At 39.0% G+C, this 18092-nt stretch overlaps 1 protein-coding gene across 1 annotated transcript in view; it reads right to left on the bottom strand.

Moving 5' to 3' along the window:
• scarf2 (scavenger receptor class F, member 2) overlaps positions 1–18092 on the bottom strand; it is a 79333-nt gene that overhangs the window by 11243 nt on the left and 49998 nt on the right. The window contains exons 8-9 of the mRNA XM_061981804.1: positions 12492–12606; positions 12149–12246 (exon numbers count right to left, since the gene is read on the bottom strand). Coding sequence (XP_061837788.1) covers positions 12149–12246; positions 12492–12606 — 213 coding nt within the window. The remainder of the gene's footprint in view (positions 1–12148; positions 12247–12491; positions 12607–18092) is intronic.

Here is an 18092-nt window from a genome sequence, read left to right as displayed (position 1 = left end):
ACTCATGACCTACCGATCTCAGGGCGGACACTCTAACCACTACGCCACTGAGCAGTAAAAATATCTTAGGGTACATTAAACATATGTTTATCATTGTAATTTAGTCCTTAAATAAAATAGTGAATAAACTAGACAACTTGTCTTTTAGTAGTAAGTAAACAAACTAAGGCTCCTAATTAGTCTGCTGACGTATGCAGTAACATATTGTGTCATTTATCTACCTATTATTTTGTCAACATTATGAGGGACAATCTGTAAAAAATTATTATTAATCCACTTGTTCATTTACTGTTAATATCTGCTTATTTTCTCTTTTTACATGTTCTATCTCCACTTCTGTTAAAATGGAATAATCACTTATTCTTCTGTTGTTTAATACTTTACATTAGTTTTGGATGATACCACAAATTTAGGTGTCGATCCGATACCAAGTAGTTTACAGGACCATACATTGGTCATATTCAAAGTCCTCGTGTCCAGGGACGTATTTCCTGACTTTATAAACATATTATGAATTTAAAAAAAGGAAAAAAAAATGTGACAATAAAAAATATCGATGTTATCATAGTAGTATTGACTCGATACGCTATTGTACTTGGTATCATTACCGTGGATATGAGGTGTAGATCCACCAATGGCGTTTGTTTACATTCAGGAGTGCTAGCTTTTGTTAGCGGTGACGCCGGTGAGCTATTGTATCCTCCTAGTGTGTGTAGTGAAGCATGTTTAGCTATTCCTAGTTATCCAGTGATAATGGAACTTGTAAAGGCCAGGATTAGTGATTTAGAAGTAGCTAAAACACGGATGGATGTTAGCTGCTAGCTAGCTAGCCATGTCTTAAAGCACCTCTTCCTGAGGGCGTTTCAGTGTTATAACTTCACCTTTATCTTTAGTTTTTAGGCCAAAATGTGTCCGTTCTCCCTTTTCTGTCTACACACTGTGTCTGCTTGTAAGTACTCTGTGTGTGCGCGCTGCCGAACATGCCCCTCTGCTCGTAAAACCACGACGTGACACCAAAAAAAAAGAAAAAAAGTGGGGGAACCGGTACTTTTCAAACAGAGTATCGTTTTTGATTCATTAGTACCGCGATACTATACTACAGTGGTTCTCAAACTTTTTTTGTCATCCCCCACTTTGGACAAGGGGGAGTTTTCAAGCCCCACCTGCCCCCATCGCCCCAACAGAGCGCTAATGCCAAGCTTTAACATTTTCAAATTTATTGAACATCAAGTTGTATACATTCAAACTCAATAACATAAAATAACTTTAAGTTCAATAATAAATAAAATAACTGTGCAGCTGTGGTATAACTTGCATCAAGTTCAATAATAAATAAAATAACTTCCATCAAGTTCAATAATAAATAAAACAAGTGTTATAACTTGCATCAAGTTCAATAATAAATCAAAAAAAGTGTTATAACTTGCATCACGTTCAATAATAAATCAAAAAAACTGTTATAACTTGCATCAAGTTCAATAATAAATCAAAAAAAGTGTTATAACTTGCATCACGTTCAATAATAAATCAAAAAAAGTGTTATAACTTGCATCAAGTTCAATAATATATCAAATAAAAGTGTTATAACTTGCATCAAGTTCAATAATAAATCAAAAAAAGTGTTATAACTTGCATCAAGTTCAATAATAAATCAAAAAAGTGTTATAACTTGCATCAAGTTCAATAATAAATCAAAAAGTGTTATAACTTGCATCACGTTCAATAATAAATCAAAAAAAGTGTTATAACTTGCATCAAGTTCAATAATAAATCAAATAACTTGCATCAAGTTCAATAATAAATCAAAAAAAGTGTTATAACTTGCATCAAGTTCAATAATAAATAAAACAAAGGTGTTATAACTTGCATCAAGTTCAATAATAAAAAAAAGTGTTATAACTTGCATCAAGTTCAATAATAAATCAAATAAAAGTGTTATAACTTGCATCAAGTTCAATAATAAATCAAATAACTTGCATCAAGTTCAATAATAAATCAAAAAAGTGTTAGAACTTGCATCAAGTTCAATAATAAATAAAACAAAAGTGTTATAACTTGCATCAAGTTCAATAATAAATCAAAAAAAGTGTTATAACTTGCATCAAGTTCAATAATAAATCAAATAACTTGCATCAAGTTCAATAATAAATACAATAAAAGTGCCACTTTGCAATCTTTGCAACAAAAAAAAAGGAGGAGCTATGCATTTGGCAAGACAGCTGACAGCACTTTCCCCCAGGAGAGCCACCTTGCTTCACTGTGAAACAGCACGGCTGTATGATCAGCTCCCATTTCCTCACACAGTGCAGAGAACAGTCGCGCTTTCAGTGGTCGTGTTTTGATCAAATTTACCGCGCTCACAACATGTTAAAACCTCATTGAGTTCGGAGCTGAGTTGCCTTGACGCTAGTGCTTCCCGGTGAATGACACAGTATGTGCCCGTCAGATTTGTGTTTCTCTGCAGGCGCTGGCTCTGGCTCGACGACCTTTGAGGTGCGAATCACAAATGTATATATTTGTGTAATTGTGATCCACACATTAGCCTGCTACCCATCCGCGCGAAAGTTTGTTCCGCTTAGCCCCGCCCCCATTAGTTACTGTTGCTATGTCTGTCAAACTTTCGCTCGTACCGAGAAATATAAAGCCTACAGTAAAAATAAGTACCGGTAATTTACATTTATTTATATAGCGGATTTCACAGACAGAATCACAAAGTGATTTACAGTGTGTATAGAAAATGAAAGCATAGTAAAAAAAAATAATCTAAGAATATAATAATTAAAAAAAAAATTTAAAGTGAAATTTCCTCCCGTTCCTCGCGCCCCACCTGTCATGTCTCTATTCCCCACCAGTGGGGCGCGCCCCACACTTTGAGAAACGCTGCTATACTAGTACCAGTATAGGAAGCATAAAATTAAAAAAGTTTGCACATATTTGATTTAATGGGAAGAAATATGGGACACATCTTGCTGGTTGTGTCGCTGAGGAATGCCAAGCAGGCGTTAGTGGTGGTCAACAAGTCAACACATGGACAATGTGCAGCGTGATGAACAACTGACGGCTTAAAATAAGCTCTTCCTCCCCAAACCTTCACCCTCAGCCCAGACTTGTGGTGTGTTCTGCAGACTGGGTTCCGCTGGGAGGGCCTTTGTGAGACACACCACAGCTGCTGGGTGGGGGTGGCACTTTTACACACACCACTTGGAATCACACTCTCTTTCTCGTGCATTTGTGGAAAAGAATATGACAACAAATCTACACCAGGGGCGGCCCGTGAGAAAATGTTTTAACGACCCGCGGCACAATTCTAATACTAGCATGCTGATATTAGAGTGCTAACCATTGGGGTATTTTGGTGTTAGACCCATGTTACAGTTACATGTCACGTAGCATGCAAGCTTTTTTCGCTCATTTAGCAGGTATACACCCATACATACCGGTATATATTTTGCTTCACAGTTTCCGGAAAACATTTTAATTGTGGACTTATCAGACCACAGAACACTTTTCCACTTTGCATCAGTCCATCATAGATGAACTCGGGCCCAGCGAAGCGTTTCTGGGTGTTGTTGATAAATGGATTTGGCTTTGCATAGTAGAGTTTTAACTTGCACTTACAGACGTAGCGACTAACTGTAGTTACTGACAGTGGTTTTCTGAAGTGTTCCCGAGCCCCTGTGGTGATATCCTTTACACACCGATGTTGCTTTTTGATGCTCGAAGGTCCGTAATATCATCGCTTACGTGCAGTGATTTCTCCAGATTTTCTGAACCTTTTGATGATATTACGGACCGTAGATGGTGAAATCCCTAAATTCCTTGCAATAGTTCGTTGAGAAATGTTGTTAAACTGTTGGACAATTTGCTCATGCATTTGTTGACAAAGTGGTGACCCTCGCCCCATCCTTGTTTGTGAATGGCTGAGCATTTCATGGAAACTGCTTTTATACCCAATCATGGCACCCACCTGTTCCCAATTAGCCTGTTCACCTGTGGGATGCTCCAAATAAGTGTTTGATGAGCATTCCTCAACTTTCTCAGTCCTTTTTGCCACTTGTGCCAGCTTTTTTGAAATATGTTGCAGGCATGCTAAATGTTAGCATTTCAGTTAGGCTTTGGATCTTTAGCATTCACACAAAGTTTCTCACGAAATTGCATTTTCCAGTTCTTTGAAAAAAAAAGATCTATACATTGTACTGGTTATAAAGGTGGAAACTACCAAAATGGCCCCCCGCATCCTCCGATTTGTCAGTCTGTGGCCCTCAGTGGAAAAAATTTGGCCAATTAGTTACTTGAATGTTGCTACAAACGCTACAACATCTGCAAACTCGGTCAAGTGTCCCGAGAATAGGCCAGCTGCACACAAAAAGACGGGCGGTGCTACATTAAGAACTCATCTGTGCAAAAACATTTGGATGCACAAGGATGCGAGGAATGCTGGAAAGACGTGAAAACGAAGGGCGTGGGGTAAATTATCTCCTCGTGGAACGCCAAAATGCATGTTTAGGGGTTGCCACGAAAGGGGAGGGCGGAGAGGTGACACATTTTTCGCGAGGAAGTTAACGTCTCCACATCTGTTGCCACTGGCCCCGGTGAAGATAAATCACAGTTCTGACAGGGGCTGGGGTAAATTTGACCACTTCCTGTTTCCAGCCCCGTCGGGCCCCCTCTGGAATGCGTGTGTGTGTGTGTGTGTGCATGTGTATGTGTGTGTGTGTGCGGGACTGCGTAGCCTCAGTGGAGAGTTTCTAACTGTTGGCAGACCGTGCTTATGCAGCAAAAATTCCGACAAACAAACCGGGAAGTATAATCATCAAGTCCTTTTTTTGAAAAAAGTGACAACTTGTAGTCTTGGGGATCTCCATCAATTTAGTAACGTGCCATCAAAGAGTAAAAATGCATTTCTTTCAATATGCATAATAACAAAAAGGGTAATATTAAAAAAATGGATAGATGTTGATAGTATACACAAGCTATAGAGATGATATCATGAGAAAAAACTGCATTTAGTTTAGATAATAATGAGCCATATATTGGAATATGGGGTCCATTATTTAAATTTGTTTTAACTATTAAATGAACCAAAAATATGACTTATTTTATCTTTGTGGAAAATATTGGACACAGTGTGTTGTCAAGCTTATGAGATGCGATGCAAGTGTAAGCCACTGTGACACTATTGTTCTTTTTTTTTTATTTGTATTTTTTATAAATGTGTAATGATAATGTCAATGAGGGATTTTTAATCACTGCTATGTTGAAATTGTTACTAATATTGATACTATTGTTGATAATATTCATTTTTGTTTCACAACTTTTAGATTTGTCTGTGTCATGTCTGTATGTCCTCTCAATTGCTCTGTTTATTGCTATTCTGAATGTTGCTGGGTCGGGTTTGGTTTTGGAATTGGATTGCATGATTATGGTGTTGTTGTGTATTGTTTTGTTGGATTGATTAATTAAAAAAAAAGAAAGAAAAGTGACAATGATGAAGACGCGTGAAAGTTCCGCAAATATGTATAAAACAGATTGTTTGGAGAGGAAACGAGCTGAAAACTTTTTCCCCCGGACTTATATGGCGAAGACACGTGCTTCCAAAAACAAGCCTTTCGCTATCCGACCCGGTGATGACAAAGACATGCCTGTCGGAGCGTAGAACAAGGTCACCGTGGAGTCAGACCGGAGCTGAAATAAATCGGCCGGATAATGAAGGAAACACATGCTGCTCGGACGCGGAGAAGAAACCAGGTCACGGTGTTTCGACGCGGCGGAGTATGTAGGACACAGTCTGCACGGAGCGGCCGGCTGTTTTTTTTTTTACCAAAACAGTGATGCAGATGTCCTTTCACGCTATTTACCTTTATGGAGCACAACCTTGATATTGATACAGGAGGGCCCAGACAAAAACAGTGGAAAAGTTGTAAAATCTGATATTTTTATTATAAGCGGTAACGCCGAGAACAACTTTTAGTTCTACTTTTTATTGACATACTGAGCTGCTGTTGCTGCATCGCCTCTCAGTCGGTGAAAGTCAATTTGAGATGATAAATCACGCCTCTCACAGAAAATAATTTAAAGTTAAAGTTAAAGTACCAATGATTGTCACACACACACTAGGTGTGGTGAAATTTTTCCTCTGCATTTGACCCATCCCTTTGTTCACCCCCTGGGAGGTGAGGGGAGCAGTGGGCAGCAGCGGTGCCGCGCCCGGGAATCATTTTTGGTGATTTAACCCCCAATTCCAACCCTTGATGCTGAGTGTCAAGCAGGGAGGTAATGGGTCCCATTTTTATAGTCTTTGGTATGACTCGGCCGGGGTTTGAACTCACAACCTACCGATCTCAGGGCGGACACTCTAACCACTAGGCCACTGAGTTGGTATAAATAGTAGTAGGTTGTTGCCATAAACCGAGAAGGTGGTCAACATTGATATCCAACTTACACCTGGAGATGGCGAGAAAGACATCCTGTGTGAGGATTACGATTAAACGCGAAGATATAAACATCCCTTCAGTCAGTGAGAGCAGACATTGTACAGTAAGTGATTGTTTGTATGTTCATAGTTTGTAGTTCTTGTTCAGCACTTGCTGGGTCTGTTGGTCACTCTGCTTCTAAAACTTGGAGATCATCCTCCGTATACTCAGGCTCAAAAATATAAGGTTCCTTGATCATCATTTGTGCCTAAATAGCCGTCGTTGTCTCTCGTGAAGTCTGCCATGATTAGTAGTGTTGCTGAAGGAAATTAATATGCAGTCATATGCTTAAAATGGGCAAAATATGAGGATATTACATGTTGTTATGATACAATACAATACAATAAAAGGAAGTCTAAGTCTAAATACATGTTGTTATGAATGTTACTACATGACATATATACTTACATCATGTATATATTACATGTTATTATGAATGTTACTACATGACATATATAATTACATCATGTATGTATTACATGTTAATATGAAAGTTACTACATTACCTAGTTTAACGACCCGCGGCACAATTCTAATACTAGCATACTAATATATGAATGAACGATTGGGGTATTTTGGTGTTACACACATGTTACAGTTACATGTTACATCTTAGCCTGCGAGCCTTTTTAGCTACTTTAGCAGGTATACACCCCCAAAATTTTTTTTCATCTGACAACAATTTCATCATGTCAGATGGAATTTTTGTTTCGTCTGACATCACATGGGCAAGGATAAGACCTTCTGGAGGAAAGTTCTGTGGTCAGATGAAAAACAAATTGAGCTGTTTGGCGACAATACCCAGCAATATGTTTGGAGGAGAAAAGGTGAGGCCTTTAATCCCAGGAACACCACTCCTACCGTCAAGCATGGTGGTGGTAGTATTATGCTCTGGGCCTGTTTTGCTGCCAATGGAACTGGTACTTTACAGAGAGGAAATGGGACAATGAAAAAGGAGGATTACCTCCAAATTCTTCAAGACAAACTAAAATCATCAGACCGGAGGTTGGGTCTTGGGCGCAGTTGGGTGTTACAACAGGACAATGACCCCAAACACACGTCAAAAGTGGTAAAGGAATGGCTAAATCAGGCTAGAATTAAGGTTTTAGAATGGCCTTCCCAAAGTCCTGACTTAAACGTGTGGACAATGCTGAAGAAACAAGTCCATGTCCGAAAACCAACACATTTAGCTGAACTGCACCAATTTTGTCAAGAGGAGTGGTCAAAAATTCAAGCAGAAGCTTTTTGGATGGCTACCAAAAGTGCCTTATTGCAGTGAAACTTGCCAAGGGACATGTAACCAAATATTAACATTGCTGTATGTATACTTTTGACCCAGCAGATTTGGTCACATTTTCAGTAGACCCGTAATAAATTCATAAAAGAACCAAACTTCATGAATGTTTTTTTGTGACCAACAAGTATGTGCGCCAATCACTCTATCACAAATAATAAGAGTTGTAGAAATTATTGGAAAGTCAAGACAGCCATGACATTATGTTCTTTACAAGTGTATGTAAACTTTTGATCGCGACTGTATACTTACATCATGTATATATTACATGTTATTATGAAAGTTATTCCATTACATATATACTTACATTAGTATATAAAATGATGGAGGTTTTTAGATGTTTTAGATGTTGCATCTAATGACTTCCAGTGCTTCCATTGTTGGCAGACTTTTTCTAGCATTTATTTACGATTTAGAATGCATAAAAAATAAATGCACATGTGTTCTTGTCTTACGTAAGGATTGTGAATGATAGAAAGAAGCGTTAACTGTGTTTCGCCATCTTGGGCAGACGGCGTAAGGTCAGAAAGTGATCTGTCACAGACCACGAGGCCTCCGCATGGACCTGCAGCCTTCACCCAAACAGTGCAGCCTTTGATGGCGCGTCTCTCAGCACCCAACCCCCGCCAGCCTGATTTTATTAACGCCATCTCTTCCTCCGCAGCTTTGCTCGCTGAAGACCAGGACGGACACGGGTAAAGTAGGAGAAGAAGAAGGGGGGGGGGGGGGGAGCACCATCGTGGCTGGAATAACATGAACACATGGATGCGTGAGCGTGCCAAGAACAATAACAAGCTCTAAATGTGCTGCATTCCTTTTTAAATGAAAACCCCGCAATTGTCTGGCGGTCGCAACTTCCACGATGCTCAATTATCGTCACGTAGGACGCAAACTAAGTAAGGTAGCAACATCATAAAAACGTAGTGAAGACATTTGACCCTTTATTTATGCGGTTATGCAAAAATATGATCTGCTCCAAGGTCAAACTGTCATCATAAAGGCTTTTAAAGGGGTCATATTAGTCCGACATCGCCCAAATAGGCTTGATGAAACCATTCAAACTTGGGTTGACCATGTAAGCAGTACTCCCGCCACACCCCCAGGGGGCAGCGGTGAGGCGTATGTCTCACAGTGAAGCAGCAGTGGGGTGAGTAGAAGAAGACTACACAGTCAACCGTGGGGAAAAAAAAATCTAAATAAATAGCAAAAATCTGACTTTTAACAACGACAGGACAAGAAATGCTCGAGTCATTGTTTCCTGTCGGATGTTTTAAGTGACGGACACATTGATCCAGACAAGCAGCAACAATAGTAGAGGTCCCAGCATGTAAACTTCATCACCAAACTTGGTCAAACATTTGTAAGTAGATACAATTTGTGCATAAGGATGTTGAGTTTGTTTTGTATTGAAATTGCTAACTTTGTGATAGGGTTGCCGCGATACCAATATTTTGGTACTGGTACCGGTACCAAAATGTATTTCGATACTTTTCTAAATAAAGGGGACCACAAAAATTTGCATTATTGGCTTTATTTTAACAAAAAATCTTAGGGTACATTAAACATATGTTTATTATTGTAATTTAGTCCTCAAATAAAATGGTGAACATACTAGACAACTTGTCTTTTAGTAGAAAGTAAACAAACAAAGACTCCTAATTAGTCTGCTGACGTATGCAGTAACATATTGTGTCATTTATCATTATATTATTTTGTCAACATTATGAGGGACAATCTGTAAACATGTATTATTAATCCACTTGTTCATTTACTGTTAATATCTGCTTACTTTCTCTTTTAACATGTTCTATCTACACTTCTGTTAAAATGTAATAATCACTTATTCTTCTCTTGTTTGATACTATACATTAGTTTTGGATGATACCACGAATTTGGGTATCGATCCGATACCAAGTAGTTACAGGATCATATATTGGCCATATTCAAAGTCCTCATGTGTCCAGGGACGTATTTCTTGAGTTTATAAACATGACACTTGTGATTTAGGGCTATATAAATAAACATTGATTGATTGATTGATTGAAAAAAAAAAAAAAAAGATTTTGTGATGCTAAAAAATATCGATTTAATCATAGTAGTATCGACTAGATACGCTCCTGTACTTGGTATCATTACAGTGGATGTCAGGTGTAGATCCACCCGTGGCATTTGTTTAGATTGTGACGCCGGTGAGCTATTTTATCCTCCTAGGGTGTGTAGTGAAGCATGTTTAGCTATTCCTCGTCCTGCAGTGATAATGGTACATGTAGGAAACTTATCGTACTTTATTTGTCGCCATGGAGGCCAGGATTAGTGATTTAGAAGTAGCTAAAACACTGCCGACAGCGGATAGATGTTAGCTGCTAGCTAGCTAGCCATGTTTTAAAACACCTCTTCCTGAGGGTGTTTCAGTGTTATAACTTCACCTTTATCTTTAGTTTTTAGGCCAAAATGCGTCCGTTCTCCCCTTTCTGTCTACACACTGTGTCTGCTTGTAAGTACTCCGTGTGTGTGCTGAACATACTCCTCTGCTCGTAAAACCAGCAATGTCACGACGTGACGACGCGCCGTCATGCCCGTTAAATAAATTGAATAAAAAGGGGGGGGGGGGGGGGGGGCGGTATTTATTTATATTTTTTTGTATTCGTGGTCGTGTTTTTTTCTTTTCTGAGAGTAACGATCAAACCTTTTATAATATGTGTAGTGCTAATTTTGACCAGTAAAGGGTGACAACGCTAATAGTAATAAGTCACAATTAGAATGTTGTCATTTCTATATGTGTAAACATTTGTAGTTTATTGTGAGTATATATCTACACTAAACTTTCTATTTTATTTTTGTAAATACTTTTTTATATTAATGTATTTTGAGTTCCTTTACATTAACCGCAAAAAGTTACCCAAAGGCGCCGTGGGTTGTTTTCAAAGTCAGTGCTCAGGTCAATGCTTAAACGTACCAAATTTTGCTTCGAAATAAACAGGTTTTTAGACAAAATTTTTACCAGGTTTTAAGCAAATAAATTACATACATTCAGTTAAACATTTAAAACCTGTTTATGTATGACATTCTACTGATGAATTGGCATCCTTGTCAAAATATTGGGGGCTTTTTTAAGATTAATTTTAATTATGTAAACAAGTCATTTACTGTGATTAATCACGTTTAATCCAAATTCAACAGTGTGATTAATTTAATTAAATAATAATTTGTGCTATTGAACATAGTAGAGTTTTAACTTGCACTTACAGATGTAGCGACCAACTGTAGTTACTGACAGTGGTTTTCTGAAGTGTTCCTCAGCCCATGTGGTGATATCCTTTACAAACTGATGTCGTTTTTTGATGCAGTGTCTGCACGTTGTGTAAATGGTAAATAAAAACAGAATACAGTGATTTGCAAAGCCTTCTCAACTTATATTCAATTGAATAGACTGCAAAGACAATATATTTAATGTCCGAACTGAGAAACTTTGTTCTTTTTTGCAAATATTAGCTTATTTGGAATGTGATGCCTTCAACATGTTTAAAAAAAGCTAGCACAAGTGGCAAAGAAGACTGAGAAAGTTGAGGAATACTCATCAAACACTTATTTGGAACATCACACAGGTGAACAGGCTAATTGGGAACAGGTGCCCTGATTGGGTATAAAAGTAGCTTCCATGAAATGCTAAGTCATTCACAAACAAGGATGGGGCGAGGGTCACCATTTTGTCAACAAATGCGTGAGCAAATTGTCCAACAGTTTAAGAACAACATTTCTCAACCAGCTATTGCAAGGAATTTAGGTATTTCACCATCTACGGTCCGTAATATCATCAAAAGGTTCAAAGAATCTGGAGAAATCACTGCACGTAAGCGATGATATCACGGACCTTCCATCCATCAGGCGGTACTGCATCAAAAAGCGACATCAGCGTGTAAAGGATATCACCACATGGGTTCAGGAACACTTCAGAAAACCACTGTCAGTAACTACAGTTGGTCGCTACATCTGTAATTGCAAGTTAAAACTCTACTATGCAAAGCCAAAGCCATCAACAACACCCAGAAATGCCGCCATATATATGTATTAATACATATATATATATATATATATATATATATATATCTATCATTTTCATCTAATAATACCTTTTGTTGAGGCAAGATTCTTTTAGAGTAATTGTTGTAAAAAAAGTCACAAAGAAAAGAAAAAGCAACACGATGTCTGCTAAAGTGGAAGTTTGAATGATATTTAGTGCGACTGAACCCTAAAACCCATGCAGATCTTCAGTTCCTCAACAAAATCTGCAAAAGGCGTGACTTCTCACTGGCACAGTCAGTGAACGTCTGGCGGCTTTGTGTGGGATACGAGGGGAGACTGAGAGAGTTTGGGGGCTTACCGACGACTTTTGGCAGTTTCTGTCTCCTCAGCGGAATACGGGGAAGTTTCGTGCTGATTCGGCTAAATCGTCCACACAGGATGCGCTTGGCTTTTTTGCTGTTGAAAGAGCAGAAGCTGAGCTAGGATGACAGCATGGAAATCCAAATGAATCATTTGAAAGAGGCATTATTAGACTTGGCTGCGTGGAGAACTGGTGGGCGCTTCTGCATCGCTCCCCACGCTCTCATATCTACAAATAAAACACTTTCACTCCCCGATAAACTGCTGCCTCGGGGAACCAGACATGCTAGCACACTTCCCATCATGCACCGTGGCGCTAAGGACGCCTATTAGCCACTCACTTGTGGTGGTCTTTGTGTCGACACAGGCAGCAGCAGCACAGCAGCGAGAGCAGCAGGATCAGCAGAAAGGAGACCAGGGTTCCTGCCGCGATCACACCCATCCGTTGGTTGGGTTCTGGGGAGCAAAGGAGAAGCTGAGGATTGTGTTTGCTTCTGTGAACATTGGCATTATTTTTCACAAGCAAAACACATGCGGGGAAGTGATGCGCAAAACGATACTGAAATATCGATACAGCCGAGACCAAATCTTTATGCTCTAATACAGGTCTGGGCAATAATTTTGACTTTTGACAAGGTTTCTCATTGTCATCCCATTGGGTTGAGGTTTTTCTTGCCCTGATGTGGGATCTGAGCCGAGGATGTCGCTGTGGCTTGTGCAGCCCTTTGAGACACTCGTGATTTAGGGCTATATAAGTAAACATTGATTGATTGATTGACTCGGGAGCCAAATTGAGAGAAAACAATGTGTCTGGGGGCCGGTATATCTATTTTTAGGAACACTAATACACAACCTCACAATAATGTCTGAATGCTAAAATCTTTGACAGACCGTCTTAAAAAACGGAATGGAATTTCACATTTTTTTACTGAATGAGATATACAGAATGTACATGAAAATAAAGAATGTGGTAGGGCTGGGCGATATGGCCTTTTTTTAATATCTCAATATTTTTAGGCCATATCACGATACACGATATATGTCTCGATATTTTGCCTTAGCCTTGAATGAACACTTGATGCATATAATCACAGCAGTATGATGATTCTATGTGTCTACATTGAAACATTCTTCTTCATACTGCATTAATATATGTGAAGTGAAGTGAATTATATTTATATAGCGCTTTTCTCTAGTGACTCAAAGCGCTTTTACATAGTGAAACCCAATATCTAAGTTACATTTAAACCAGTGTGGGTGGCACTGGGAGCTGGTGGGTAAAGTGTCTTGCCCAAGGACACAACAATATGCTCATTTTAAACTTTCATGCAGAGAGGGAAATCACAACTAAAACTGTATTTATTAAACAGTTATTAAGCAGTGGCACGAACATTCATGTCATTTCAAAACAGAAAGTGCAAGATTGTCAGAGACATTTTAAAACAAGCTATAAGTGCACTTTTGTGAATGATGTCACTAAGATGACATTTCAAACAACACTAAATTAAAGTGCACTTTTTGTACAGAACGCCACTACAATAGTTTTAAACAAATAAAGCACACTTTTGTGCATGATGTCACACAAGATATTTCAATAAGTGTCACATAAAAATGAGCTGCATATCAAATAGTATATGTCCTACGGTGTTGATGTGGAAATAGTTGCTTCGGCATTTAGTTGGTGTGGCACCGAACGGAGATGTTGACATGTAAAGACATATTCCCGCTTGAAGCCAAACCACCGTCAGACGATGGACCCAGTGCTGTTTTTCTTGGGAATTAATTATTCCTCCATTTGTTACCTGATTCGCACCTTCTCTCTCTCGTATTACCACTCAAACCACACCGTTAGCTGTTAGCATCAGAGCTAACGTTACCATGTTGCTACCTGTCTGCTCCACGGGAGCGTGTGACGTTGCTCACGTGACACTATGTGACGTATGTAAGAAGGTGCGCTTGTTTTAGTCTCTGTGAGAAGGAGAGACAGGAAAAAGTGAGAAACGCATGCAGTTTAATGCCCCGCAGCTAAAAGCAACTGTGTGAGAACGTATACTCGAATATCACGATATAGTTATTTTCTATATCGCACAGAGACAAACCCGCGATATATCGATATACTCGATATATCCCTAGAATGTGGGATTTACAATATTAACTATGAAGGATAAAACACTGAATATTGACAACATATGAACGTCACACCCTCCTCTCCATCCACATATTTTACAATCAAGCGAAACGCAAAAAAATTGCAACAAAAACAGCAAAATATGAACGCGAAGGGTAAAAATAAACCCACCTACAATCTGATATATCTGATATATCACTAAGCTTCAGAAGTTTGTTGTAAAAATCTCCTTCCGCGTTTGTCCATGACACCCGCATTTCAGGCTGACACTCTGGAAACACTCTGTGGAAACGCTCCCCACCCACACTGCTTGGTGCCTCGTCTGAGCTGCTGTGACATTGATTACAAGTTTCAAGTTTATTCACAATACCATATTACGATTACAACAGTAGTGAATATCCATTTAAGGATGTTGGTAAGTGAAAGGGTCCCCCAGATAAAGCTAGAAGAAGCTTTTGGCAGGGGGTCCAGAGGTCAGTATATGCATGGAATGCTGAGACATGGTGGCAAGCACAAAAACGTGATATGACAAACACAAAATAGGAGCACAAAAGCTAGCATACACATACATACATACATTCAACCACGCACAACCCAACAGTAGTCTACCCGGAAGCCACATGTGACAATGCTAATCCTCTAAAGGAGCACCAGCCATTCACACGAGGCATTAGAGATAGGTGGTTAATAGGTATGATTTCAGTTTCTTTTTGAAGTTGGAGAATGAATACAGCATCCTGAGGCTCTCATCAAGCCGGTTCCAGATCTTTGGTCCCCTGCATACAACACTTCAAGCAGTACAAGCCAGTAGACAATGTTTACCCGATATCAGGTCAAAGTTACGAGTGTTGTGGGCATGCTGGGGACGATAGATAGGAACCAAGCTACAGAGCCTGAGATTCAGCCTGTGGATGACTTGATAGGTTAGACAAGCATTGTGATAAATATTGAACTCTGTCAGTCTTAAGAGATGATAATTATTGAATAGATGTCAAGTGGGGGCATTAAACTTGGACCATGACAGGGCCTGTATGATTTTCTTTTGCATGGATTCTAATTTGTGAAGGTAGCCAGGGAAGGTGTTACACCAGATGACATTACAGTAGTTTAGATGTGGTTCAAAGATAGTTTTGTATAGAGTAAGCAGAGCAGTACCATAGTAACTAATTAGATTACCATAATAACTAATTAGATTACCCTAGTAACTAATTAGATTACCATAGTAACTAGTATATCATGCAAAAGTGCAGATTACAACCATTGAAATACTTTGTATAGTTCAAGACTTACGGTCATTAGAAAACATCACTGCACATCATAATGGCAGCTACACTTTCCATCTTAAAGATCTAAAAAAATTATTTGGGAATATCCGGCTGGGCAGATTGTAAAAGATTAACGGGCCCCCGGGCCTGAATTTGACCAGGTCTGCTGTAATATCCATCCATCCATCCATTTTCTACCGCTTATTGCCTAATATCAATTTTTAAATCAAAATGTTTGTTTTTGGATGCTTTTTTTAGAGGGCGCTATAAACTCAGAGACTCCCATTAGCTGCGTTGTTATCCACCTCGTACTTTCCGTACACTTTGTGACAAATAAAAAAAGACAAACCTGTGTTCATGTCTTACATAAAGATGTTGAATGGTAAATGGGTTATACTTGTATAGCGAATTTTCTACCTTCAAGGTACTCAAAGCGCTTTGACACTATTTCCACATTCACCCATTCACACACACATTCACACACTGATGGTGGGAGCTGCCATGCAAGGCCCTAACCACGACCAATCAGGAGCAAGGGTGAAGTGTCTTGCTCAAGGACACGACGGACAGGACGAGGTTGGTAGAAGGTGGGGATTGAACCAGGAACCCTCACGCCGTCCTTGATGAATGATAGGCAAAAATCATTCATAATCCCCTTTAAGTATCATTATAACTGGAGAATGAGGCAAAACATGTAAACGACGCTAATAGTAAGCTATGATTTAAACCCTCTAAAGCAGGGGTGTCAAACTCATTTTCATTGAGGGCCACATCACAGTAATGGCTGCTTTCAGAGGGCCGCTTTTTTAAAATGAATTTACATTATGCATGCAGGTAATAACCTGTGATTAATCATGATTAATCGAAAAGCATATGCATCTGATTATTAGATTTATTTTTTAATGTATAAATTGCTTTAAAATCATAAATAAAGGTAACAAGCAGATATTTTACTATTTGTTTTTATCTCACAAAAATATTTTTTCAATACAGTATATAATAATATAATTGGCATGATCAGGTAATATTAAAGTTTATAATATGCATTTTTTTCCCGTCAAAGTTCAAAGAACGAATGCATTTAGTAAAAAATAAAATATTTTTTTCTAATTGAAACCCATTTTTTCCAGGCTTTTGCGGGCCACATAAAATTATGTGGCGGGCCAGAATTGGCCCCCGGGCTTTGAGTTTGACACTTGTGCTCTAAAGGCTTCTAATTATGTTAAAAAAGTTTTTTTTTATGCACCGAGCCATGAAAATATTTGTTTAATTCCTAATTTACTGGAAAATCTTTTACCACGGTTATGCCTGGAACTATTACTTCCTGTATATCAACTCAAAACAAAGCTTTGTGTTATCAGTGACAAGACATATGACAGTAAATTCCAGACTATAAGGCACTGCTTTTTTCCTAAGCTTAGAATCCTGCGGGCTTATAAACGGTGGGGCTAATTTATGGACTTTTCTTTGCTGACCGCCTTGTTGCAAATAGTTAAAAAACAAACAAGCAAGCAAAAACACTGAAAAGGTGTGTTTGTGTTTGTGCTATGACGTCACATTTTGGACGAGTTCGCTCACTGCAGGTGCTCCATTACCCTTCTGATGTGGGATCTGAGCCGAGGATGTCCTTGTGGCTTGTGCAGCCCTTTGAGACCCTCGTGATTTAGGGCTATATAAGTAAACATTGAGACTGAGCTTTCAACCCGAAGCACAAGTGCCGTTCCATCTTCTAGTTGACTATAGCGCTCCCACTCGTGTGGATTCTTCATTCATCTCGCAAGGCAACGTTTGTGAGTTTAAAATTTAAATAAAACAATTCTGACTTATTAAACATGTGTGATGTCTGCAGGAGTGTTTTCATGCATTTTTGTACGTGCTATCATAATGTAATGAAGCTAGCGACGTTAGCATTAGCTAATATGCTAACGTATTTACGAGTATCTGTGTTCGTATTATGAATTTAAAATGGCATTCTTTTTGTATTGTTTCTGTCATGTTCTGTGGTCATGTTTTGTTTTGGTTATGTTCTGTTGGGTTTTGGACGCTTTTAGTTCCTGTTTACACTCCCTTGTTTTGGTTGCCATGGTGACATATGATTTTCACCTGCTGCTGGTGTTTTGAGTCAAGCACCTGTTGTCACTAATGATGAGACTTTAGTATTTAAGCTTGTAGTTGCCAGGCAGTCGGCCTGGCGACATTAACTCTGATACCCTTCTTACTTCCATGATTACACGTCCATGCCATAGTTCTATGATCTTTCCATGCTTGACCAAGTAAGTTTTGTTTCATGTCATTAGTCTGGCCCTGCGATGAGGTGGCGACTTGTCCAGGGTGTACCCCGCCTTCCGCCCGATTGTAGCTGAGATAGGCTCCAGCGCCCCCCGCGACCCCAAAGGGAATAAGCGGTAGAAAATGGATGGATGGATGGATGTCATTAGTCTGTTTATGTGTTAATTTTGTTCATAGCCAAGTTTGTTCTCCGCCTTTGTGCGCACCTTTAGTTTGTTCTTTTTGTTAGTGTTAAAATAAATAATGTCCTTACCTCCACG

The sequence above is a fragment of the Nerophis lumbriciformis genome, linkage group LG24 (genome assembly GCF_033978685.3).
Source record: "Nerophis lumbriciformis linkage group LG24, RoL_Nlum_v2.1, whole genome shotgun sequence".
NCBI lineage: Eukaryota > Metazoa > Chordata > Actinopteri > Syngnathiformes > Syngnathidae > Nerophis > Nerophis lumbriciformis.
The sequence above is the reverse complement of the archived record's forward strand: the minus strand, read 5'-3'. Positions and strand labels throughout refer to the sequence as shown.